The sequence below is a fragment of the Netta rufina genome, assembly GCF_964035555.1.
Source record: "Netta rufina genome assembly, chromosome: 3".
Lineage (NCBI taxonomy): Eukaryota > Metazoa > Chordata > Aves > Anseriformes > Anatidae > Netta > Netta rufina.
In genome coordinates this window covers 105,810,094-105,837,164 of record NC_140125.1, presented here as the reverse complement: position 1 = coordinate 105,837,164, position 27,071 = coordinate 105,810,094, and the positions used below count along the sequence as shown (strand labels likewise).

The window sequence follows — 27,071 nt, the reverse complement described above, 5'->3', positions numbered from 1 at the left end:
AAATTTACAAACCTTCAAAAATATATTGCACTTATATACAATATAGCTTCATCTGACGAGAGTTCACACAGTTACTAAGGCGAGTTCTTCATAAGCAAGGCAGTTTTTACTCCCTCCCCCCCCCCCAAAACAAAAAAAAAAAAATGACCTCAACGACCTGCCCTGTTAAGGAGTAAACATCACGAAGGCTTCTCTCCGACCTGCCCCAAGTCCTCCGGGTGTCACGGAGTGGTTTCACAGCCCTACCTCGCAGAAAACAGGCCGGCACAAGGCTAGTAGCTGAGAACAGGCTCCCACGTGGCTACTGAAGAGATAAATAAGGGATCACCGCTCTACAAGGCCACCTTCCAAGGGTTTTTTTTTTCCCCTCCCGTAGTTACTAGTGTTTTATACATGCTCTCTATTTAACTGCTGCTCTCTGCTCGCTCATTTCAAGTGCAAATAAGGCCATGAGCGTTCCCACCTTCTCTGGGAAGAGCAGAGACACAAAAGGTGTTAGGCAAAAGCACTGTGATCCCCAGAACGAGCCGACAGCTGGCTGGCTCCTGGAGAAGGCGATTAGTGTTTTACCCAACACGCCAAATTCTGGGAAAATGTTCACTCGAGACCTTTGGTTAAAATCCAGAGGCTCAGCGATCTTAGATCTCGGTGAGAGTGAGCTTGTAAGATCCCCCGACCTCTTCGATCTGCAACTGGAAGGTGTCTTCGTTAGAGTAGTGTTTCACAATGTTGTCGTCCATGTTGACCAGAATCCTGGAAAAATAAAAAATCAGGCTTGAGGTAATTCTGCTATGAAAGCACAACGCTCGGAACCACGTTCCAAAGGCGATAAAAGCACTCATTTTTCTGACCAGAGGGATTTGGGGGAAGGGGCTAAGAAACTGAAGGGGCTTCAGAGAAGATTTAGAGAAGAACCAAGAAAATTCCTGAAAGATTAAAAGGAAAAATAAAGGCGTGTTCATGAGCTGAACTTGGAGGGCTTCTCCAACCTTCATGGTTCTGTGATGTGGGATTTGCGTATGAGCAGTGCACAGAGGCATTTAAAGCAGGTCTGCCTACAGGTTTGGAAAAAGGTGTTCATGTTCTCAGAGTTGCAGCACGGGTACGTACTCACCCCTTTTTACACTTTTTGAAGATCTTTCCTATTTTGTCGAAAGGAACGTCGTACTTGTCAGATATCTGGAACAAAAGGAAGCAAGCATGGGTAAAGCAAGGAGACTGCCAGTGCTGCCTTCCTATTGTACGGAAAGCAACAATAAAAGGTCTGCTCTGCCCTTTCAGGGCAATATTAAGTCTGGAACACAAGGAGAAGCCTAGAGATGAGAGCCCCTCCTCTGCAGTTTGCCAGCTTCAGTGCAAAAAACGTGAATGTTCTAAGCCCGGCCACTGATTTCTCACCAGGCAACCCCCCGCCCACCCGACAAAAAGCCCACACAGAGCAAGAAACAGGAAACAAACACTCAGCATCCTCTCCGGGCTGCCTTCAGCACATTGAAAGCCACTTTTAAATTCAGTGTCAGAAGGGTGAGGTGAAAACCAGTCATCGCAGTGGCTGGTAGAGGGGGAAATAGCAAAAGAGCAAAGAACCCTGCTGTTAAAGACATACACTGATCATAAATGTCTCCCTTTACCCATCACAGGGTTCTCCAGGTGGAACCACAGCCTCTGAGCATGACATTTCATCACACAGACATCAAAGTCACAGGGTGGTATCCTAAATCTGATTTACCCGGGCAAATTGCTCTATTGCACTGACAGCGAGCACCAAACCAGTACGGACAGGGCACAAAAGCACGGGAGGGGCTCTCCAGCCTGCATTTTTGAGCTTTGATTCCTTGTTTTACGAAGTCCAGGTGAAATAATCAAGGTGCAGCTTCAGTGCAGGACCCATCCCTGGGTCCCAAAGCTAACCTGGCTGTGCAGCCACAAAACATCTGTCCTCTGCGCCTCGGCAAGGCACCAGTCACAGAAAAACAGGCAGAAATGTCAGTGTTGAGCCTGTGCCAAGCATCGCGCCGTTCCCCAGGGTTAAGCTCTGAATTTCCTTGCAGCACTGCAGCAGCAGGGGTGGTGGAAGGCTATTTTGGCAGTCACCCACCAGGGAATTAAATTCATGCTTGTGTGCACGGATGCATAAAAAAAGTATTCAAGCACACTCAGAAGCTGAGACTTGAAAAAGACAAGCCTGGATTTTCAGGAAGGCTCAGAAACACCTTCTTACACTCAGACCTTCAGTGTGTGGAGTAAGTCACTTAAAAGGGAAGCTTCCAAAAGCTCCTTCAGCAGTGAATCGAAGTGTTATTTATGTTCATTTTCCCACTAGTGAAAGCACACCAGCCTTCTGCTTTTGATCCCAAAGCAGCAGGAACACAAGGACACAAACTGGGATCAGCATTCCTACGATTATTTGTGCACGACTGGACAGCCAGGGACTACACTCCCACTCCTTTTTTCCTCCAACTGAAGGCAAGGACTAGGAAACAGCCTCGTTACTTACAGCTTCCATCAGGCCTTTCAGAGATGGGGTCTTCAGCATAAGTGCATCAAAGACTTCTTCTGACTCTTTCCGGACATACAGCAACACTGGAAAACAAATCAGAGAGGAGGTAACTGTGTAACTGCTCCTCAAAGACCTGGGCAGTAGGTGAAGCCAACCCAGCCACCTCTTCCTTTTTAATTAATTTATTTGTGTGCTCCCCCACTCCTCCTGTGCTGTCTCATCGGTCTTCCTTCCCCTTAACAAGCACCCTCAGTGTTCTCAAGCTAGCAGAGAGTCAGCGTACAGAAAATCAGCCCCATTAAAACCTGCGTTAAGGCTGAGGAGCAGGCCTTATCGGCTAAAAAGCCAGGACTTGGACATCTTTGCCAGCTTTAATCCGTCTTCTAATGACTAGGTATTGCAGCCTGGATGGGATACAAGGGTCTTGTTTTGTGGCATACAGCAGCAAGAGGAACAAAGAGGCCTCATTCCCTTTTGTAAAATCCATCGTTCCTTTTTAGTTTACGCAGACTACAGCAGTAGCCCCATTCACATCCAACTTGGGAGCTGTAACCTTTGCCACATCAGAAGTTTAATCCTCGCCTTTTAATCCTTTAAACTTCATCATCGTCTTTCCACACACAGCTCTCACCAGGCAGCACCCTCTGCACCATCTCCAAAGGGGATCTCATCCCAAAGGGATCTGATTTTGCACGACCCCACAGCAATATCCAATCCCACAACAAAGTGCAGAAGTTGATAACAGCTTTAAAGAAGCAGAACACTCTCCCAGTTTGGTTCAATACCTCTTTTTGGTTCTTCTATTCTGGCCATCTTATTAGGACTGGCGATGAAGTCCTCTTCACCAATATAAGCTCCTCTCTTCAGGTTGGAGCTGTCATTGACAGGACAAAGAGTTAGGCACAGCACGGTTAGAGACAAAACTTGATGAGGCTGAAGTAGCACCACTCTTACCTTTCACCCTCCAGCTCTTCCGAAGCAACAGGAAGGACCTTTTAAAAACAAACAGAACATTTATTTTTGACTTATGCAGAAAAACTTGGGATGATCCTGCTGCTATCCACCCAGAGGTGCCCCAGGGACGAGTTTTTGTTCAAGGATCGGTACAGGATACAGGGGACAAAGAGGCTGCCAGGTAGGGAGCCTGCCGAAACTACACTACTAGAAGTGAGATGCTTGGGTCCAAGCAATAAATGTTGCCTTCATTTTAATAAACAGATAATATTTTTGCTTAGGGTTATAAAATATTTTATCCAGAACTGGATTTTGTTTCTTTTCTTATCTTTCAACCCTGTATCAAAAATAAGATCAATTTTCCCAGAAGCCACTACGCATCTTTACCTCTTCATAAAAGAAATTGAAGGATCGCAAATGCTAAAGATGGGAAGATACAAGAGCCAATTGGTTTTCTGTCTGGTGCAGTGTCTTCCATCAGCACTCAGCAGTAGGAACCTTTGATTTTTAACACGTGCTTTTTCCTACAATCTTACAGAAACACATTTATTCTCCCAATCCCTGGTAGGAGCTCAGGCAGTGCTCTTCAGAAGTCAGGTTAACATTGTCACATGCCAGAACTCTCGACACAGTGAAGCTGAAGGTTTTGAAGTTTCACTCGTGTTTTTTTTTTCCTTCCAGCTTCCTGTCAGCTGGGACTTCCCAGGAATGCTGCGGCAGGGTGCTCTGGCAGCAGATCACAAAGCTGAGACATTCGCCAGCTCCGCCAAACGGCTTTTCACTCTGCAGCAGGCTGAAGAGAGAGAAGCCCGAGGTCTACAGCAGCCCACCAGAAACCCGACAGACTTTACAAGAGAAAAACAGCCTGCGGTTCCTTCAGGGAACTCTCAGCTGGAGATGCTTGGGGAAAAAAAAATCACTTCAGGTTCTTACCAACAGGAATTCATTTGAAAATAATTAATTCAGACAACATCCCTGGGTAACTCCAGCCAACACGTCTCGGAGCAACGTCCCTTGCTCATTTAAGGCTCGCCCTGTGTTTGTGTACAGCCCCAGTGCAGACAGCCTGGTATTTGGGATTTATTTGCACGCACAGCACCCCAGACTTCTTGCAGCTACGCCCCCCAGCCCTCCCCAAGCCTGCGGGCGGTGCTTACGTGAGCCCCGCGCTGCAGGTTCGCAAAGTGAACGTCAGGAATGAAGAGGACGGGCTGCGTGTCGAGGTCCATGAAGGGCTTGAAGATGGTGATGTCCGTGCGCTTGTGCGAGGGAAGCATGGGCACTTTGACGTCGGAAACTGGGGAGAGAACAAAGAGGGGGGTGGAGGAGAGGGTAAATAAATGGCAATGAGGCCAAAGCTTTCCTAAATCATTTCAAATGCACAGAGGCTGCTGGGCACAGTCAGGGTCAGAGGGAGAACCTCCTGTACCAGGGAAGTTTGAGCCTGGGTTGTCCTGGGGGAGGGCCTGGACCCCAAAAACCAGCTTGTTTTGCAGAGGAACAGGAGTTTGCTCCATCCGAGTGAGCTGCTCGACTTCATTCAAGCATTAAAACAGGCTGGGGAGCGCTCTGACCACTCACACAGAGAAACCCAGGTCTTCCACGTATTAAGAGGACCAAACAGAGGGCAAAAGATGATCCAAGCTCCCCTCTTCTCCCTAAGCATCCCCCCAAAATGTTGCTGAATTTCCCACACCAGAAAGTCAGAAGGAAGACAGAGAATTAATGTGCCACTGATTTTTTTTTCCCCCAAGATTGCTCAATTCCTGTAAAAAAAATAATTGGTGACTTTTGGTGAAAATAATTCCTGCCATTGAATCCACGGGCACGTGGTATTAGAGATCCTGGAGGTGGGTACCACAGCTTAGTGGCTCAAGGCAATTAAAAACTCCCCACACGAGAACTGAAGAGCAATGGTTTGGGCTTTCCAGGAAAATAAAGGTCACTTCGGGCTAAGCCCAAGCCGAGGAAATTCATCCTAGAAAGCACCTTCTGTAAAATCACAAGACCCTGGGAGTCAGTGCTGGAGCTGCTGGCAGTGCGCAGCCATTAGGCAAAGAAAAAAAATCTCCTGGGAGCCGCCGGGGGACTGCCTGTGTGAAACTGTGCTAAACCCACCTTCTTCTCGGGGCAAAAAGCAAAAACCCATCCCTTTTTCCACCTGCCCTTGAGCAAACGGGTTCCCTGGGAGCATTATCTGCTTCTGAAGCTGCTCCAGCTGCCCGGACCTGCTGCGTCAGGAAAATCCTGCCCAGCAAGGCGGGAGGTGCGTGCTTGCTGAACCAGCCCCTGATTGTAGCAGGGGAGAGCACACGCCTGCCCCACAAAGAGGTGAGCAGGGAGATGTTCCTCTAAGCTGCTCTGTTAGCGAATAACTAGTCAAAACACAGGGGCTGCTGCAGTCAAAATAAAAAAAAAAGTTTCCTCTGCAGCAGTAAAAACACAAAAATCTCATCCCCACATCACACACAGACTGCTGAGGCCCTCGCTTCATTCACACGTGTGGAGAAGTGCAGGCCTAGGTAAGTTGTGAAACAGCGAGTGACGCCATAAACAGCAGCTGAAAACAAAACCGATTCCACAGGGGATAAAAAAAATGGACTGAGGAGAACACCAGCGCACAAGTTACTTGCAGCCAAAATGAGATCTACTATTTAAAATACTTGCGGAGTAATTTCTACTTACAGGCATTCAACTGAGAGCTGGGGTCAGTGCACTTGCCTTTTCTTTTGCTTTGCTTTCGCTCTTCATCCCTGATCTTCCTTTCCGCTCCCTGCCAGACAAGAGATTAAGGGAAGGGGGTGAGAGGAAAGGTCTTTTTAGTTTGGGTTTCCATCCACAGGCAGGAACAGCGATTCTTTAAGAGCTGTGTTTGTGGAGGTCAGCTTCAGTGTACAAGATGATGGCAACGTTGAGATCTGCCCAGAATTTACCTCCAAGTCCTGCCACCTAAAGTCCAGTGACCATATCCGAGATGAAGCCACTGGCTTGTTTTTCAAGTCAGATGGGGATGTGATGACAAAAGCAAAACCAACCGTTAAGAAATGTGATATGAAATAAATCCGAAGTGTTTGAAACAAGAAAAACTTTCACATTTTCTCAACGTAAGAGTTCAGTAAGTAATCTTTAAACACTGATCTGTGAAAACAAAGCCACATTGGGTCACCAAGTGCCAGCTACTTTTCTGCACGTCACACAAACAACACAGCCAAAGCTGCAGACACTCATTGCTTTAAAGCAGGCGTTATTTCTTCTCCTCGTGCCAGTGCCAGGCTATGGCAGAAGCCACAGCCCCCCGGTTCCTGCCCACACAGCCCTGGAGCTCCAGCCCAAGCAGCAGCGGGGAGGGAGCTGTATTTCCTGCCAGGTACACGCAGGCAGCTCTAACGGCGAGGAAAAAGGAAGTCTGGTTTGTGGGGACTGCAGAGGATGGCAGCAGGAAGATCACGTCTGGCTCCAGCCCGGTGTTTTCTACCTTGTGTTTGGGATTACTGAAGTTCTGCCACTCAGACTTCACGCTACAGAACTGCGCTGTCTTCGATGTGAGGAACACACAGACGAGGATTTGGAGGTGTTTTGAGGAAGTCTCCTCCCTCCCCCCTTTCTGTACAGTCTCAGAGCTCTGTTTTCAATCCCCTGCAACCTGCGGCATCTCAGCTGCTTTGGTAACAGCCCTTTCTGCTTCAGGGTAAGATAATTTTTGAGGAAGGAAGAAAAAGAGATATGGGAAAGAAAAGACAGAAGCCCAGTATTCGGCAGTTCTGGGATAAACAAGCTCGTAAGAAAGAAGTTTTCAAGGTGATGAAGCTGGGAAAACTGCCTACAGCCTGAAATCTAAGGTTTTGTGCTCTCGCCACCGTGTTAAAGGCCTCAGGATTTTGTGGTTGTTGCTTTTCTCCTGCTAAGTCTCTGGTTGTGTAGAGGATTCTTGGGCTGTACAAGGGAAGATGTGTTTCGGAGAGGGGGGCCGTTCATTCCTCCCTCCTGCAGGGGAAGGGGGCTTGCTGGTAAGCCCCAGACACGCAGGAGAGGAGCTCCCCGGGTGCTCCGTGGCGCGGCCTTTCCCCTGCAGGCCATCCAGCAGCACCAGGCAGGGGCTGAGCAGGGCTCTGTGCGCTGGGGAACTCAAGCCGGGCTCCCCATCAGCGTGCCCACCGTGCCTCTGCACCTGCCAAGGCAGCCGGGGCGCTTGGCTGGGGGGGAAATGTCACCAGGAGCCACTTCCCGGTCGTGGAAACTAGGGCAAAGGGGCTGGGAGACGTGAGGGCATCGGGGACACGGAGCCAGACGGGTCTCATGTAACAGCACGGTGCTGCAGGGAGCCAGCTGGAGGCTGGAGCCGTGCCCCGCAGCGTGCAGGAGGCGCTGGAAAAGGGGCACTGGCTGCAGGTCCTCAGGGCTGTGCCCCTGGAGCTTCAGCTCCTCCTAAAAGGCTCCCCCTGATAAGAGCACTCGCCTGCAGGCAGCGCCACGAGGACAAACACATTAAGGACTGAGCTGTGTGGATGCTATAGTAACCGTGCTCCTACAAGCAGCTGTGATAAGCTGATGGATCGCTCGAGATTTAAAGCACGACTGCTGCTGGGAAACTGGGAGCTCTTGCTGAAATGCCAGGGCTCCTGCAGGTGGCTGGAGGGGACGGACAGGGCTGGGGTTTGGGCCTCAGTGCCTTCTCTCCCCCTCTTTCCCTCCGCTAATTCAGCTCCAGTTTGCAAAGCATCTGGAGGAAGCCAGCGGGAGGAAAGGTCGAAACCCCAAACGAAAATAAAGGATCCAGCGGCACGGCAGGGTAACGGGGTTTGATGAAATGACGTGCTCACCGAGCCTGCCCTTTTATGAACCAACTTCACAGAAGAGCATCTGCAGAGGGGTAGCAGCAAGAATTTAGCTCCCTGGTAAATTTAGTAAGTTTGTATTTAATACAAAACTGGACAATAAAACGTGGCAGGGTGGAACCATGGGATGCTATGGCAGAGGCAGACCCCGTGCATTTTGGGATCTTTGCCGCAGTGCCCTAGGGTGACAGGAAGCCCATCCGGAGAGGACGTGGTCCCTCTGAGGATGGTTTGGATGGGGGCAGGTTACAGAGACAGGCAGACATCCCTCCCTCCACAAACCCAGCGCTTTCAAAGGCTGTCAGGACACAAGCTGGGCAAAAATAAAAGCCTCCACCCGCTCAACCCACCGGGTGCTTTTCCGAGTGTCTGGACCACCACATTTGATCCTCTGCCACGGGCTGACCTTTCTCCAAAGTCACCACCTACACGGCGCTCAGGAGAGCAGCAAATTGATCTGAGGTCATCCTAACCTCCACGAGCCAAGTGGAAGGGGTTGGAATATTTTCCCTTGCACAGGAGCCCTCGGTGAGCCCAAATCCCAAGCAGCCCCCTCAGCTGTGGAACAGCCCGCCCCAAAACATCACCTGCACGCTGAGCCGGCCTCACCTTGTCGCAGAAGACTTTAATCTGGCAGTAGGCTCGGTGCACGGGCTTGTTACTCCTGTTGTTGTAGCTGTAGGTGTCGATCTGCAGGTTCAGGGGCAGGCCCTTCACCCCCTTCTGCGAGGAGAAATCCGTGCTGAGGCAGTTCACAGAAATGAAAACCTGCAGGAGAGGAAACCAGTCCGTCAGAAGTGCCACGGAAATTCCTGGCAAGGCACTACACGGCCAGAGCTGAGAGCTAAGTGCAGGGCCTCACCCTCCAGGGAGAGCTTCCTGTCTTTTGAGGCATCAGCTGAGAGCCACACGAAGCAGCACCACGTTCCTTAGTGTTTATAGATAGCATTAAAAGGAACAAAACCCTTGAACAAGAGTGAATTGCCAACTCTCAAACTTCAGGAGAGCTCCACCCATCTTTCCTTGGTATTTTTTATCTCATCTCTCCTCAGCAAACCTTTAGCAGCAGGAATTCTCCTCTGCCCAAGCTTCACTGGGGAGTCTTTTACCATCCTGAAAGACTTGCATTAATTTGGACGTGGTAAACCAAAGCTTGGCGAGTTGCACCTGATCTGATACGAGCACACAGAACTTCTTAAGTTGTATTAAAAGCTATTAAAATATTAGGCAAGCTATTACCTTTAACCAAATAAATAATGCTATCATTTCAGTGAGAGAGTTCCTGGGTTTGGTTCTTAAAACTACAAACACCATTTGAATGTTCCCCAGGAAGACCTGCAGCACCCTGTCAGAGCTCAGAACCACCAGGAAAGGGCAGTATTTTCATTATTCTAATCAAAAATTGAATTAGGGGAAAAATGAATTAGTGATTTTCAATGCATCTAATTTCATTTTCTTAATTGCCTCAAAAAAAAGGCTCTCCTCTCTGTCTCATGAGCTAAGGGTGGCAAACCACCTCTGAAATAATAATTTTTTTTACAAAAATGAGGCATCCAAGCTGTGGGAGCCAGAAGCACGCTGTCCTGCTGCAGGAGCACGCTCCCACCGCCTCGTTGCTGATTTCTCTCACCTCTAACACCGAGCGCCAGGCTGAGAGGCTGTGCAGTGAGCTCCTGCCACCTTCCGGAGCCGCCTCGGTACTGCGAAGGCTCAATCGCAGCTCGGAAAGGCGAGGAGGTCTGTTTGGGATCGCTGTTTGATCGCTTCCCATCCCATCCCTGCCTTTCATCCGCCCGCCTCCCCTTTTTGCTGCCTTCAGCTCCCAAAGCGCATTCTGGCAGGGCCCTGGGGAAAGCTCGGGGGTGTTTTCGGAGCTGCTCTCGCCCCTTTCCTATAATCAGCCGCGGGCACAGCCTGAGTAATCGGCTTCCCTGAGCAGGGGGGTGTTGTGAGAGAGCCGTGGCTCGGGTGTTTGCATGCTTTGACATTTTTAATCTTAAGTTTATTTACCCCTGATGAATATTCACACGCAGCTCTCCTGTCTGCACGAAAAAAGGGGGGATGTTCTGCGGGGAAACACGCAGCAGCAGCCGCCCCAGAAGGTCTGCCACGGCCTCACAGCTCCTGGGAAATCCCACACGGGTTTCGCAGAGGCAGCACGTCTCTCCTGGAGAATTCGGGGCCCAGTTTTGGGCTCTGCCTGCAGGCTGCTGCCCGAGAGGCTCCCTGGAGGCCGGGTTTAGCAGGGAGGCAAAGCACAGGCGGCTCTCGGAGCCTGGGTCTCGCCACGAGGGGTGGGTGCTGCTGCAGGAGGGCGCCACGGGTGTCCCACGGGAATTCAGGGCCCCGTCAGATGGCAAAGATTATCCTCCCACTCGAAGCTCTCCTCATTTGCTTAGCTGGGGCTTTGAACGGCTGACTTCATTTTCATGCCCTTTAAGTCTTGGGGACGCCAGGCAGATGACAACCACCTCCCTCAGAGCCTGGCCGCTCCTGTTCCTACAAAGCCCTTGGGAAAGGCTCCCCTCCTCCTCCTCCTCCTCCCTCCCCGCCCTACAGCTCCAAATCCTATTTTTGAGCTTAAAATCCCCTCCACTTCCCCAAAAACAGCCTTGCAGAGAGCAGCTTCTCCACTTTGGGCTCGAGCAGTTTCAGCCAGGAGCTTTTGTTGGGGAAGATTTGACTCGCCCCGGAGAAGAAACGTCAGGCCCAGGGACTGCGCCAGCTCCATCCCCACCCCAACATTGCCAGAAGAAAGAAAAACGTAACCGCAGAAGCTGCTCTGCGTCTCCAGCCTGCTGAGCAAGATTCCTTTTCATCTGTCCAACCTATTTTTCTAAGGGCAGTTCCGCATTCTCAGCTATATTAAGATTTGTTGTTACTTTTTTAAAAAAAATACATTTTCATCTCACCTCCCAGGATCCAACACAACGACGGCGCTTAAAAATAGAGCGCTGTCAAGCCCCAGCGCTTACAGCCATGACTCAAAGCCTCAAAAGTTAGGCAGATTTTCTTTAAAACAGATCTGGAAAAGGATTAGGAACCCGTTCCCGAGCTATTTTGCTTGCTCAGCAGTTAAGCCTTGAGTGTACGTTGAATCAGATCTCCAGGCTTTTCCTCTCCAGCCGAAGCCAGGCTTTACTTTTTCTTTCTTTTTTGTTGCTTTTTCACCCCAGCGTGTCCCAGAAACCCCACACCCACCGCTCCCTCGCCACCACATCCCGTGTCCTGCAGCCTTTGGGGGCAGAGGAGCAGCCCGGCCTCACGAAAAGCACAAACAGAGGCTGTAAAGCGGGGAGATCTGAGATCAGGATGGGAGGCAGCGTGGGAAGAAGCCCGACCTCGTGACTTCCCGCGCTGCTCGCAGCTGGTAGGAACGGCGCCGTGCCCACCTCGGGAGCCACGAGGAACCATCCGCGAGCTTTAATAACGCAGGAAAAAATTAATCCGGCTGCTCCGCTGCGTGCCCTCGAGGAAGGGCAGCGGAGACAGCCGAGCTCTTTCCACACAGCACCTTTTTCCAACCAGATCTGCCTTTCAAACAAGCCAGGCGTAATTAAAGGGCAATCACAGCGCTGCAGGAACCTCGCTGTCAGCGAGCTGAGAGATGCCTCTCTGAAAGGAAGGGCTGGAGCCCCCCAAGCTCTTCCCCCCGATTTATCTTGGCCGTCGTGCAGCTCCTGGACGTCCTTCTGGGATTGTCCTGGTCCCACACACGGTAGGCAAAGGGGTCCCAGCACGTTCTGGGATCGTTTCAACCCCACAAAGGGGCAGCCTCACCTGCGGACGGGCTCCCCACGCACCCAGAGCTGGCCCAACAGGACCCCTGGGATCCACGCTGCTCCACGCTCCTCCCTGTGGGCTCTGGCCGGGGAAGGCAGCAGTTGCTGTGCAGCCGATTTTACCTCCGTGTTGTTTTCACTTTTTGCAGGACAAAGAGACACAGAAGCCCTCGACCGAGCTAACCCGAAGAGGAACCTTTGGGGCTGACCCGGTGAGAGCAGCCCCAAGAAGCAGCCCCAACAACTCATTTATCAGCCACGCACTAAAGAGAAACTACCCAGAAACTCCAAGGTTGCTGCTGAAGTGCTGACGGCAGAAGGCGTGTGGTTTCCCTCCAGGCTTGGACAAATATGGACACGGAAGAGAAAAATAAAGGGTCTTTGCTAAAGATACATCCACACGGACGTATACAAGACGGGATGCACACAAGATGGGCCTTAACATGCTCAATCCGTGCTGCGAGCTGCCAGGATGCAAATCCCCTGGCCCCAAAGCTTTATGATTTATGCACCAGCGTGGCTCTGAGGGGTGCTAACGAAGAGAGGTGGCTTCCAGGCTCACAGTGCGAGCAGAGCTCTGCCCGCACACATCCACCGGGGCACGTCCTAAGAAAGCAGCGCTGAGAAAACTGCTCTGGCTTTAAAAGAGAAAAAAAAAAAACAAAAAAACACCAAACCAGCTCAGTAGGGATCACCTGAGAGGTCGCTCGTCTTCCTGCTCTCACATTCGTTTCTTCGCCTCCCACATGCGCACCGCAGGTTTTGCATCAGCAGGAGGCGAGCCAGGAAAAGGGAGATAAAAAAATAAATTGGGCAACTCGTGCACCTGTGGGCTCCCCGCCTTCGGGATCGGACGCTCCAAATAAGGCTCGTCTGGCAGGGCCACAACGGGGCCGCATCCGCTGGGAGCCCGAGGAATCGGTCTGCAGCAGCCCCCCAGCCCCTGTGGGTGCCTGGCAGAGTCCAGATCATCCTCGGAGCGAGCTGGTGCCACCAACAGAAGGAGAAGGCAGGGGAATGAAAGGAAAATGCAGATTCCTGCTCAAATGGGAAGGCCGATTGGTATTGCAGCGTGTTCTGGGGCGAGGAAACGCACGAAGCTCTGCTCCCAGCACGTGGGAAAAGCGGGGAGAGAGGTTCCCACTCCTGCCAGCGCTTCCTCCCCGCCCCACGCTCTGATAAGATAAAAGATGCAGCCCAGGTGGCAGCTCCCGGCGGGGTGGTTCGAAAGGAAACAAAAGCAGCAGCTTGGGGGGGGGGAGAACAATTGGCCATGAGGTAAAAAAGACAAAGAATGAAGTCTGCCAAGGCACAGGCATGGCTGAAGAGGAAGTTCTGCCATAAGGTATGAAAGGAATGGAAGTTAAAAGAAAAATGTATGTCCGTGTTGCGAGGCAGGCAATCCTTGCAGTGCTTTCCCTACATCCCTGCTCCACGTAGCTGTGCCTCAAAGTCCTCGTGGTCTGCAGCGCTGGCTCCAACCCAGCCCCTCTCCTTGAAGTATGTTTGACTCATCACATTTCATCGTTTCATTTCCAACTCACCAAACCTGTACGGCCTCAGCGCTGCTCGAGGTGGCAACACCTTCTTTAATGAGGCATATGACTGCTGCTTCATTACAATGGCATCCCTACAAATCCGGGCAATATTCATCAATCACAGAAGCTGAGCTCTTCCTACAGCCAACACAAAGCCAGGGCTACACCAGAAGAAACTCTGAAAACCAACCAGCAGCGTACACCCCAGCCTTAATTCAAGTTAAGAGCACGAAATCCGCCCTCTTTAGAAGAAGGCAAGAAGTTCTGCCCAGGAATTGCAGGCAGGAAGCACAAGGACTGCCAGAAGACCACCCTTGCGGGGCAATCTGATATTTCTGAAGGCTAATTCCAATTAGCCACAAATCACCTTAACGCACCACTGTCCCATTCATCTTGGGCAAAAAAAGGGCATTGTTTGAACTCTGTCATTCAGGATGTCACTTGAGAGACCTCACAGCACCTCCTCCTCGGTGGGAAGAAGCCAAAAGCTCTACCAGCCAACACCATGGCCACACCCTCCCTGGGTACCCCTTTTTGGGGGAGTCTTTTCACATAGTGTCTACTTACAGCACAGAAAGGTGCCTCAAACACCACCTTCAAGCTCCTGCAGCCACAAAATCCGGCAAAGACACCACCACTGAGAGGACACGGGTGTGTTTTGCCAAATCCTGCCTCTCCTTGGAGCTGCAGCTGAGCAGGTCGGGCACGTGAGCCGTTTTGGAGCCCCCCGGGCAGAACCCCAGCCCCAACCCTCCTGCTCCACGGGATCTGAGCAAAGCCGGATCCAGCACAGCCAGTTACCCCTGGGGAAAGCCACCCGGCCAGATTGTTCAGCCGGCACTGACCCGAGAGCAAGGCCGTGTCCCCAGGCCAGAGGTAAGGAGAGAGAAATTTGTTCCACGCAGCCTAACGGGTAGCAGCAGAGGTAACAGGACCACAGCCAGCACAGACTGGCAGGAAAGGCGGGTGAAAAACGCGCGCTCAACCACGCGCCTGGCAACAATTCCCATCAGGAGACCTCTCACGGATAGCAGCCAGGGGAAGGAGAACCAGGCATGCTGTATGGACCCCGAGGAGACGGCTCCCAGTCCCAAAAACTCACACCCTGAGCCTACAGATGCTTCTCCCCATTGCCTGGTGGAGGCAACCCACACAGAAAGCACTGCAAGGACAAGAATTCCTCTTCCCAGCTTCAGCAACAGACTTTAAAGACAGCCAAGCCTGCTTGGTCAACAAGGAGGGGCAGGCACCTCCACAGTGAGCCCCATCCCAGCCCTAATGAAGCACCAGAAGATGACGAGTTTGTCTTCAGACACCCAAAAGCTGTTACCAAAAGAAACAATTCTGCCTTGACCGTCTGCCCAGCGCAGCAGAAGCCCGGGACGGGGTGGGAAACTGTTTGAAGTCTCGGCCAGCCTGAGGGTGACTCCAGCTTTCCCCGCCGCATGCAGGCGGCTCTATCAGCTCCCATCTCTGCCCGACTCAGCAGGCCATGCTCCCACCCAGCTGGGGCTGCTCCCGAGCGGCCGTGCTGACTTTCCCAAATCCCCAGCTCAACAATTCGTCAGCTCTATTCCCAGTTCACCATCCTCCCTTCTCCACAGGGCCTCCTCTCCACCTTTCTACCCTTCCTTCACTCGTGCCAGTCTCAGAAGCATCGCTTGCTCTTTCCCACTCAAAACCTGTCTCCCCTCGCCACTCTCACTCTAGGTCCTGAGCCCTTTTCCGGCTTGAACACGCTCGGGAAGCCCAGCGAGTTCTCAACACACCACTTCCCCAGCCTGGCTGTTCCCAGCAACTCCTGTGCTGTCTCCCAGGAACAGAAGAGGGCAGAGAGGAGCTGCCAGAAAGAAGCACAAAACAGCTCCAAAACCCACAGGCACTGATCCCAGAGTGGGAAAAGCCTGGCACGCGTGAAGTGCTCCTGGTGCCCTCCACAGCACGCTGTCACATCCTGCTTCCCAGGGGACAAGTTTCTAAGCAGCAAGGCTTGCTGGCTGCTTAAATGCACCATCCATGCCTCGCTGCTCTTATTAAAGACCAGACATTATTTATTTCTGATGCTACAGGTCTTCCACAGGAGCTCAGCTCTCCTCACTCCCTGCTCTTTGTGTATTCTTCAAGAATATTCTCTGGGGGAAAAAAAAGAGATGGGGGGGGAAGGAGGGAGTGCGTGCACGCAAGGTAAGCGAACCATGCAATAAAAATTGTTGAAATTGGCTCAGGCATCTCCTGATAAGATCACAGGAGTTGGGAAAGAGCAGCAGCTCGGCTGAGAAACCCAACCACTGACAGAACGCATCCACTCAGGGGCAAAAAAATAAAGAAGTTGAACAGGCATTTAAAACACAGAGCGTTTGTTACAAATGGGAGTTCTTTGAACACTCCAAATCCACGGTATTTTAGTCCTAATGTGATCCTGATGCCAAGAGCACAAGCATTTGGCTCCTGGAGTCACAGCGCCTTCAAAGCACACTGATCTTGCGCACTAGGAGTGAAAGCCTGGAGACGAACTCGCCTTCTGTAGCTACAAAACCAGTCTGGGTCACATCTCCCCGTGAACTGAAATACAGCCCCGGGGGTGTCCTGAGACATCTCCAAACTGCCACGGGCAATTTCCCTGCGGGCCTGCAAGACCTGAACGTTCAGGGGTCTGTGGGGCACCTGGGCGATGACCACTTGGCACCAGGTTCACACAGATCAAGCGCCTCAGTTCCCCGCTGAGGAACCTGTTTGAACGCTTCGGTTCACCTAGATGAGCGCTGCTGGCCCCGCTACAACCAGCATCTCCGCCTGGACGTGCCAAGGATGGCGCAGGGGAGGTGTTGCACAGTGTGTTTTTGGTCCATAGGTGCTAAAAATTCACCACGTCCTCTATCTGGATCTGCTCGGTGCCTCTTGGCTTGCTGACACTGCCCTGAGAGGGGAAATTGGGAGAAAAATAGCTGGGCTCAGCGGGTGGGAAGGGATTGCTTTCCTCAGGACAGCCACCAGAAAGCCTGGTGCCCAAATCCCTACCCAGCTCACAGCAGGCACGCTGCAAGGCAGCTCTCTGCAGCCAGCAGCGAGATCAGAAGGGAGTTCACCGGGAGGCTGCTGGAACTGGAAATAGGTCACCGTGTGTTGGCACCTGCGGGTTTAGCAGCACTGTTTGGGTAGCTCAACAGCAGCAGCTGAGGACGAGCCCCTCGTCCCAGCCTTAACCCCTCAGGAATTGTCCCCCTGGCTCCTGCCAAGGGGCTGTGCTAACTGCCAAGCCCCGCTGCGCTCAGCACCGCCTCATCTCCCCTGGAAACCCTCGGCGCTTCCTTCTGCCAGCGCCCGTCTCTCAGGGAAGACGATTCAGCCAAGAACCCGAAAGCAGTTGCGCATCCAAAGCCTCTGAAGAAACAGCCGGGAGGTTTTGCCTCACAGCAGAGCGTAAACAAACTCGTTACACGCTAATCACCGGGTAAGGCCACACGCCCTGCCCTTCCCCCCCCAAAGGACGGGCAGCCTGAGCGTGCTCACACACCTTGGCCTCCTCGTTGATGTCCCAGGTGAAGGAAATGGCGTTGTAGGCGATCTCCTCGATGTTGCTGATGGTGTTGAAGCTCTCCTTGTAGTCAGCTGTTAGAAAGGAGAGGCGTGAGGGAGAGGGAGAGGCGATACCGTCCGGAGGAGCTCTTAATTCACACACACAGCAGCTAGAAACTGCAACTCCTCAGCAACCCCTTGGGGGCAAAGGAAGCTGAACTGTATTTAAAAAGGGATCATTAAAAAGGCTGCAAATAGCTCTCATACCAAGCACACAAACAAAGCAAAAAAAAAAAAAACAAAAAAAAACAGGAGGGAGGGAGGGGCAAAATAGGGGGCTCCCAGGAGATCCCTAGCAGCTTCTCCTAGAGGAAAAGCAGACAGACACTGCACGTCCCGTGCCACAACCTGCTGCGTACGGGAAACTCTGCTCCGGATGGCAGAGGAACAAGCTCACAGTAAAACTCCTTCACTAACAGAGATTTGCATGCGCGTCTGCTGCAAGTGCCAAGTGATTAATCCCTGCTTTTATTCGCAGAAGGAAGGCGAGGAGCACAAGCCAGCCTTCAGCCAGAGGAGGCTGGACGCCAGCCAGCCACTGCCTTGTCTAGAGGCGAGTGGAAATTTGCAGTGTTTTCTTTTTTTGCTGGGCACCAAAACCAGCTGTGAGCAGAGCTAGGGGAAGGAGGATCACTAGCATCGAGGTATTTCCACAAGGATTTGAAGAAATCATTAAATACACGGTATTTAAGACTGCTGCAGAGACCGTGGGCTGCAATTTAGCTACAGCCACCAAGAAAGGCCAAAGCAATGACTGTCTCCAAATTCCATCTCCCAGCACAGGGCTCTAAACTCAGCCTGCTCCTGAACGAAATAAACCCCTCCAAAATCCAGCCCCTCCACGGGGTCCTAAGAATTACACCAGCTCGAAACAATCAGCAGCTCTCTCCAGTCTTTCAGCAGAGCTACGGAGAGTTGAAAGCCTCATCCAAAGGTTGCTTAAAATAACAAAGCTTTAGCAGAAAGCCAAACGGTGCCAAGGAATTAGGCTGGAGTTTGACATCAGCAAGAAGAGTGTTCCTTTACCTATGTCAATGCATCTTTGTTTGGCTGTGTGCTGTCTCGAGTGCCAATATTTCCAGTGCCTGAGCTGATCTTCCCTTGTTTTGTCTTCAGCAAACACCACCATGATGACGCTCTGAAAGGAGAGGGGGAGGGCAGAAGATTAAAGAAAACCCAACGCAAAGAGGCGAAAGAAAAGGCCGCGGAGTACGTTTGTCTTGGAAGTCCTCCTCGGTGTCGGGTTTTCCGCTCGTTGCAGGGGTTGCATCACCTGCACGCAAGTGCTGACACCGCTTCCTAGCAGGAAGAGCCAGGAGGGGTTGGTCTGGAAGGAGGTGGACGGTGGAGGAATGAGTGCTGAGGTGACAGAGCGGGTAAAAGCTGCCCGATGCCATGATGCTCCAGTTGGGATTTGCTTTGGGAGAGTTTAAGCTACCAAGACGCACGCCCTCCCTCCCAAAAAAACCCAAAAGCTGCCACTTACTCGGACTTTGCTGATGGGGTGATGGATTCCTTCGCTGCTGCTCACTTCTTTCAGCGTGATGGGGTAGAACTGGCCTTTGTTCAGGTAAGTCATCGTGCTGTCCCCCGGCTTCTGCCGCAGAGACTTGGAGGCCTCCAGGGTGTACTCAAAGTTGTTCCTGCGAAGCCAAGAGGACAGCGATTGCTAAGGCATTTTCCTGGAAAGCTGATTAAATGTTTTACATTTAATTTGGAGAAATTCCAAAGTCGTTAGTTGACTCACTGAGCCATCAACAGGCGAGGAAGTTGGAAAACAGGATGAGCCCCTTTTTAAAACTATTCCCTTCATGAATGAAGATTTCAGAGAGGTTCTTGGCAAGCTAAATTCCCAGTCACAGCAGCAGGCCGGCCTGGAAGCTCTCTGACCCATCACAGAGCAGCAAGCTGCTCTCACGGAACAGAAAGCTATCCATTAGCTATTAGCAATTCAATTAAATTCACAAGCTAATAAGCTGCTGGTGATGCTTTTCACACCCAGAGCCCAACAGAGACTCAGGGCAGAAGGGAGCGAGCTGCACCGCTTCCTCACAGAAAAACCAACTCTAAGAGAAGAAGAGAGTAAAGGCCAAGGGGGGTTAAAGCATTACCCAGAAATACTGTCGAAAACATAATCTTCTGAATTCATGTTGGTCATCCGGAGGTTCAGTTCAGCAGGGAAGAAAACCTGGTGTAGACACAAAAAAACAAAACACAACAATTAACACGGCAGCAACAAGAAAAGTCAAGATTAAGCAGATACCTGTTGCCACAGAACTTCTGGCGGGCAAATTGATCATCAGATAAGAGCTGATTTTTGGTCTGCACCCACAGGACACCAGAGCAGGTTTTTAATCCTAAACTTTTGGGTGTCAACTTAGCACAACATCTCAGAAGCCTTCTGAGTCAACGTATGGCAACATTTTAAAGCTTCCCCATATCTCAGAGACAGGGAGCAGCTACACAGTTCCTTGATGTGTGGCTTTAAAATAAATAAAACCACGGTTACTGCCGTTTTCAGTGCGTACCATTAAGACAAACACACACGGAGTGTGTCTCTTTTTTTTTTTGTACCTCTTGCACGCCTTCCTTGAAGGTCTCAGAGAAGGTCGAGTCCGGCGTCCGCCTCTGGGAGTTCTGCGGCTGGGTGTTGGAGCTGAACTGGTCGGGGTTGAGGTTCCTGTCAAACACCACCACCCGCTCGGGGGGCTCGGGGTGGTAGACGCTCGGAGGGATGCCCACAGCAAAGCCGTGGGGCTGGGTCTCCGTTTTGATGGAGTGGGTGGGCATGGTGGCGATGGAGACGGTGACGGTGGTGTCGGGGGTGGTGAGGTGGCCCCTCTTGTCCATGCCCATCTGGGGCGTGTGCGGGAGGACGATGTTGAAAGGCACATTCTTCAGGACCTGGACTCTGTTTTCCCCGGCGGAAATAAGCGATTGCTCCGTCACGTTCGGGATGTTGTTCCTTCAAAAGGCAAGGAAAAAAAGTAAATAAACAGAACTTTTCACTTTCTCGTTAAACAAGAACTGCTTGTCAGCCTTTAGGACAATGACAGCTGATACCAACTCTAGTGTCTGTGAAGAACGGCTCTACTCTAACCTGAAAAGCTGAGAAAACTCATTAAAAAAAAAAAAAAAGAAAAACCACTCACCCACTGCTAATAACTCCACCTTGGAGATGAATTACCCTGGAGCAAAGGGTGAGAGTTCACAGCCCCGATTCTCACTGCCTGGAAAACAGCGATCCAAAACCAAGCGCTGTGATGCTCCCCTCACCACACGCAGGCTCACGCTAGGCTGCACCAAACTGCTGCCTGGTGGCCAGAGGGGCATCGGGAACGAGCTCACCGCTCCTCTGCCCTACAAGTCTACCACCCAGGAAGAGCTCCCGGGGAAGTCACAGCCCTCCTTCGTGCACATCCCCTAAGAAAACCCCCATCGAGACTCCCCGGGGTGGTTTGCATAGCTTCACGCTCCCCACCCCACCGCACCACGCTCATTTCTGCCAGGATGACACCGACACCTGCGGCCGAGCTGACCTCAGAGCCAGCAGCCGCTCGGAGCCAGCCCTCCCTTCCCTTCTCCCTCCCGACAGCGTGGTGCTGCCCTCTGCTCTGCACCAATTCGGACGCTGCCATCCCCCTGGGGAGCCAGTTCAGCTCGTTCCACTGGCAGAAAACCAATCTGCTTTTTGTCCTGCTAGGTTGTGGGTCAGAGGAAGACCACAGCTGGTGCCAGGGGAGCAGTGGGAACACGTGGCGGGGAGCCAGGCTGCTCTCCTCAACCAGAAGTCGTCCGAGCAGCCCACAAAACCTCACCTCAGGTCCTCAAGACATTTTAATCTGCTAATCAGGGCAAAGGAAGAGGATGGGGGGAGTGGAAGCCTGTCTTGAATGAACCTCATGCTCGTAATATTTAATTGGTATCTTCATCTGCTTTGGGCAGGGGGCACAAGAGAGGGAGGGCAGGAAGAGGAAGAAGAAATAAAGAAGTTCCAGAGGATACGAAAGGCCATGAACAGTCCCTACCCCACAGCCCATGTGTGAGGGAGCAATGCTGCTGGTGCCTGAGACCAAACTCAGCGGTGAAGAACCAAGATAATTGCAGGGAAAGAAAAGAAAAAAAGACCTCTGTGAGCCTTGGGAAGGGAAGCTTTCACTGAACATTAAAGGAAGCAGCTTCTGCCAAGCTGACTGTATCACACAAGCAGACGGAAAGCAGAATGGACAGCAATAAGCAGCAGTTTGGGCCTCAGCTCTCCACAGCACAGCCCAGTCCCTGCCCTGTTCCCGGAGCAGCAAGTTCCCTTTCAGCAGCTTTGGTGGTCTAAGAGCAAAGGGAGAGAAGCAGACACGACAACAAGAGCTAATACCTTTTGCTATGATCTTGGTCAGGATGCTCTACCTCTGGTTTAGCTGTTGAAGATCTCCTCTCCCTTGGCACCTGGGAAACACAACACACGCTGTCATTGCATCCCTCCTCCCATCCACACAAAAAATTGGCCCTTCAAACACAGCCATCACAGCTCTTCCCCCTCTCTGCTCACATTAAGCTCTCTGAGGCCGCTCAGGGCTTTAATTTCTCCTCAGAGACCAGAGGAGCGGGGGCACCAGGCTCAAACACTTGGACCCCGCGTGCCACCTGAAGGATTAAAGCCAAAATATTCCTGTGCAAGGAGGAACTGACTCCCAGCACTCCCCTTTGCTCCACGGGCACACTCGGACACTGCTCGCGTTTGCCAGCTCAGGTGCAAGGCAAGTAATCACCGCTGCGCCGCTAATTAGCTCTGATGCTGAGGACGTAGCTGCATGAGAAGCATATTTCTCTTAATAGCCCCTGACTAAAGCCTGAATCCTGTCTGTTCCACCTAACACGAGGACTCCAAAAACCCCAGAAATGGATTTTCCACGGCCACCAGAACTCCGAAAACCTCTGTCTGAGGACCCCCAAAGGCCAACACAGCTGCAGAATCCACGTTTTGACTGAAAATTTAACTTCCCTCAGACCCTGCTAGCAACAGCCGAAGGATCAGGGTAGCCCATTAATCAAACAAAAGAGTCTTCAAGTGTGTCTTTTTTTTAAATATAAAATATTCAAAGGTGATCTCATCGCTGCTTTTAATATTGCAAAGGGAGAGGGGGCGTATTGCGAATGCCGAGACGCTGTCCCTCTGACATTACTTCATCGCAGCCTCCAATAAATCTTTCAGCCCTAACCGTCCTGCCTCACAAGTGTGCTGAATACCTGTTTTTCCACCAAATTTCCTACACACCTACTGATACCCAAACACGAGGAAACCCCGAATTAGACGTTAACGTACAGCAAATCCCTTCTGCTTCTCCGAGCATGAAGGATCGACATCGCTGTTCTCTTTGTAATCCACACGTTTAGAAATCAAAACTGATTCTGTGGGTCAAAATTGTTCTGGTGAATGTGATTTATTCCCTCCCCCTACCCAAAAGGGCAGCAAGCGCAGGCACAAAAGGCAGTACTCTCACAAAACCAGCCAAATAACACTCCCACCAGTGAATCTGGGGCATTTTGTTGCATGCGTGGAGCGCTAAGCTCCGCATAAAGCATTACAAGACCATCTTGATACATAAGATGTGTTCAAATCAAAAAAAGGCAAAGATTTTGTATGCCCAATGCCACCTCTGCTAGGGTTTGAGGAGCGTACTGAGGCTAGCAAGTGCACTCAGTGCTGTTGGAAGGCAGTAGCCAAAACGCCAGGCCCCAGAGCCAAGCTCCCTGCCTGCTCAGCAAAGGAAAACCAGGCAGCTCCAGCCACTCCAACAGAAGCACGACACCTCCCTGCCTACAAGTGTCTGCGGGCCTCCACCGACTCAAACGTTGGGGTGAAGGAGGCCACCCTGGCTTGGGCTTCCCGTATTTAGAGAAGAAAGCTCAATGAAATGCACTCCATGCAGCTCAGAAGGTTATCTGCTTGGATTCAGCTCACCCGGGAGCATTTAGGAAGGTAAATGTCTCTGAGAAGACCTCAAATGCTAAGGGGAGACAAGGAGAGCTGCCAAAGGATGAACACGTTAACAGCTCGCTGAAGGTTAGAGGGAAGCAGGCACCAACTCCCTCTGGCTGGCAATCCCCCACCCACAACCAAAAATTCTGCCTCTGTAGCTTCACAGCAGCACAAAAGCCAGCGGCCCCACCAGAACGGGGCTCACACGAGCAAAAGGAAATGCAGATCTGCATTCAGACACGGACACGCTCCAAAGTTTCATTCATCAAGACTATTTAACGACTCTGGGTTCTGCAGCGGCAGAGTAAAGCACTACTGGATTTTTTAACCATCACAGCAAGATCCAGATCTTATTTTACTGAGCTAAAAATTAACCATCTTTCAGGAGAAACTTGTGGATATTTTTTTTTTTAAGCCCTATATTTTAAAGTCCTCGCGATAAATTCATGGCTTCAGCAAAATCCATGCCACGACTCTTTGTCATCAAGCAACCGATGCTTTTTCCACCGGTGGAATAAAAGCTCCAGGGGCTGCCAGAAGCACGCCCACGCCAATCTACCTTGTAGTAATCGTACAGCAGTCCGAGGGCGGCCGCGCTGTCCTCGTCGCCGTTGATGCTCATCATAGCTTTGGTAGCTGCCGTAAGGGGATTTTCAAGAAAGGATTTCCAGGCTTCATCTTCGCTGGTGTACGGACGTCTCTGGGAGTAGAGAGAGTCATTCTGAAGAACCAGCACGGGTCTTTTACTTGAAGCATAAAAAAAAAAAAAAAAAGAAAGAGGAAAAAAGCACCTGTTAGAAGTCGTGAAAAACATTCCTGAAGTTCTTTCAAGTTAGCTGCCCCAGTTTCACAGGGTTCAAGTTCTGATTCAGTGCGCTGCAAGGATTAGTCAACACAAAAAGCCCAGAAACCTAATTCTGATCTCACCCGTGCTCAGTGCAAATCGGGATTAACGTGAGCAAACTCAGCGGGATTACACCAGCCCATACACAATCACAGGGCCGTTGAAGAGCACCCCAGACCTGCTAAGGCTCTGAATCCTGCCCAGAAGTTATACGTGCTTGCTGGCCTACCACCTACAAAACCTCCAGCACATCCTGTGTAATGGTAGCGAGCCGCAACCTGCTCGAGTTTCCATGTGGAACTAGAAAGTGTGAACCGACAAAACACCTTTCTCCCAGAGCCCTCAGAAGGTGCCCGCGCTCTCCGAGCCCACATTAAAACACCAAAAGATTTGCTGTCTGGTGACTGCTGAGATGTGAGCCCAGCTTGAGTCAATGACAAGTTAGAACTGGGAAGGAGACAAAACCTCGGTTATTTCCTTGATGATGTAGTGCATTGAGAAACTGCGTCTGCTCTGAGCATTCTGCTATTGCTGCGAAGGAGAAAGGGACAAAACGTGGACTTTCAGCCCATAACTGAAAGCAGGACAACCACAGAGCCCTACCAGCTTAGTCACCTTGACAAATTCGGGTCCTGTTGGTGAAACACGTGCTTCATCTTTAAAGTCAGTTCAAGAAAACCTTTTTTAAATCTGACTTTTTAGACGAACTGAAATAGTTTTCCTTCCAGTGCAAGCGCAACATTAGTTTGCTAGACTGGGTGGAACAGGGGATATTTGGATTTTCCTCAAAAACTCAAAAAAAAAAAAGTGGATTTTCCTTCCAGTCCATAATAGATCGATAATAGTTCGTTTAAAAGAAAGAAAAAAAAGCAAACAAAAACCCACCAAAACACATCCTCACCACCTTCATACCCCTTCCCCGGAAGATAAGGATTCTTTTCATCTGTTATTCACCCAGATGCATTCAGAGATTGAAATACACTACGAACACAAAAAGTTGTGAAACGCCAAGTTGTGAAACGCTCTAATCACTGTAATCAGCTTAGCGCTCCTGCATTTATCACCACCTTCTCCCCCAAAGGTTGCCGAGCACCCTGCAAACGATGCGCTCGGTCCTTTATCGCTTACACAAGCAGCCCCGCAGCTCCAGGGGGACAGCTCGGCGGGGTTTAAGCGAGTGGGAGTTCCCAGGATGTATAAGAGCACTTTGTACCTATAAAACAGCGTTGTGTAGTTGGGGAAAAAAAAAAAAAAAAAAAAAAAAAAAAGCAAATAACAGAAGAGACGGGCTCTCCACCAAACCCTTTTATGGGGATTTGTGTGTGGAGTGCCACACGTGTGCTAAATTACAGATTGCATGGGGGACATCCACCTCCCAGCAAGGAGCACACAGTGTAAGATAAAGCTGGATTCTCTCAAGGGGTGGACAAGGATCCTCCTGTTCTTACACAACGCGCTGAAAGGAACCGGGAATATCCGAAACAAGCGGGTAACTCCTCGAGTCAGGTCATTTGGGAGAAAAAGGGAGGTGAAACCAGCGGAGTGCGGTGCCTTTGACCCATCCGTGCGATGCCAGGAGCCAGAGGGGGGGAGAAGGAAGGACGGGGGGCAGCAGCAGCAGCACCTGGCCACCACGAAGCCTCCAGCCGCCGGCTCCTCCGCCGTTTCCCCATCCCGGCCACAGCGAGGAGCAGCACCCGCTGAGGCGAAGCCCAACGCCTGGCAACGCAGGGGACCCCTAACAGCCCCAAATCCCCCCCGACCCTACAGGAACCCACGGGGGCCGCCCCGTTACCTGCCGAAATCCACCTTCCCGGCGGGGTGCGCCTCGTAGAAGTCCATGGGGCCGGCTCACAGCCCCCAGCCGGGCATTGGGGACGCGTGTGGAGGGGGCGCACACCCCACAGGCGGCCTTTAAGGAGGAGGAAGGGGGCGGGACGGCCGCGGGGCTGCCCCGGCCCCCCCCACACACACCCCTCAGCCCCCTGAGGCGGCCGGGGGCTCCCCGCCGCCATTTCGCGCCGCCCCGCCTCAGGTCGCGGCCCTAAGATGGAGGGGGGGGGGGGGGGGCGCCCCCTGAGGGGCTTCTCTCACCCCCCCCCACCCCCTTTTCTTTTTTTTTTTTTTTCTTTTTCTTTTTTTTCCCCGCCCCACGGGGCCTCGCAGCACTCACTTGTCGTAGTCCTGGGTCATGTCTGGAGGAGGAGGCGGCGGGCGGCAGAACTGGCCCAGCGGGTCGGGAAGGAGGGACGGGAGGGAGCGGGGGCGAGCGGAGGGAGCAGCGCGCAGCCCGCCGCACCGACGGGTTCTGGCGGCTTTTCTCGCCCGCTCAGGTGGCGCCGCCGGCCGCAGGTGGACGGGCGCCGCGCGGCGCCTCCCATTGGCCAGCGAGGGCGGCGGGGAGGAGACGGCGGCTCCTCATTGGGTGGAGGGGAGGGAGGGGGCGGGACCGCGGTGAGGGGAGCGGAGGGGACGGGCGGCGGCGGCGGTGAGGGGGCTGAGAGGGGCTCGGTGCTGAGGGGAGAGGTGAGGGGAGGAGAGGGGGCGTCTTCACGCTGACGGGTGCTCCTGAGATTTAATAAAAAAAAAAAAGAAAAAAGAAAAAAAGAAAAAAAAGTTCCTGAGGTAAAAAGAAAAAAAAAAATCTGTTCCTGACGTAAAAAAGCCGTTCCTGAGGTAAAAAGTGAGTTCCCGAGGAAAATAAGTAAATGAAAAGGCGTTCTTGAGGTTAAAAAAAGGCCGTTCCTGAGGTAAAAAGTCAGTTCCCGAGGAAAATAAGGAAATAAAAAGCCGTTCCTGAGGTAAAAAAGTGAGTTTCCGAGAAAACCAAGTAAATAAAAAGCTGTTCCTCAGGTAAAAAAAAGGCTGTGCATGAAGTAGAAAGTCAGTTCCCGAGGAAAATAAGTAAATAAAAAGCCGTTCCTGAGGTAAAAAGGCCGTTCCTGAAATAAAAAGTACCTTCCTGAGGAAAATAAATAAATAAAAAGCCGTTCTTGAGGTTAAAAAAAAGACGTTCCTGAGGCAAAAAGTCCGTTCCTGAGGAGAATAAATAAAGAGCCGTTCCC

The 27,071-nt window shown here is 51.6% G+C and overlaps 1 protein-coding gene across 1 annotated transcript; it reads right to left on the bottom strand.

Annotated features, from left to right (window-relative positions):
• Positions 1–627: 627 nt before the first annotated feature.
• GRHL1 (grainyhead like transcription factor 1) lies at positions 628–26,199 on the bottom strand (the record flags this gene model as incomplete). Its single annotated transcript, XM_084283358.1, has 16 exons — positions 628–753; positions 1,115–1,179; positions 2,498–2,583; positions 3,286–3,374; positions 3,455–3,492; positions 4,612–4,751; positions 6,176–6,227; positions 8,899–9,057; positions 17,124–17,218; positions 18,212–18,323; positions 18,672–18,828; positions 19,297–19,373; positions 19,760–20,150; positions 21,558–21,628; positions 23,722–23,908; positions 26,180–26,199. The coding sequence occupies 16 exons, from the start codon at positions 26,197–26,199 to the stop codon at positions 639–641; spliced, it is 1,854 nt and encodes a 617-aa protein (XP_084139484.1). The 3' UTR covers positions 628–638.
• Positions 26,200–27,071: the final 872 nt, after the last annotated feature.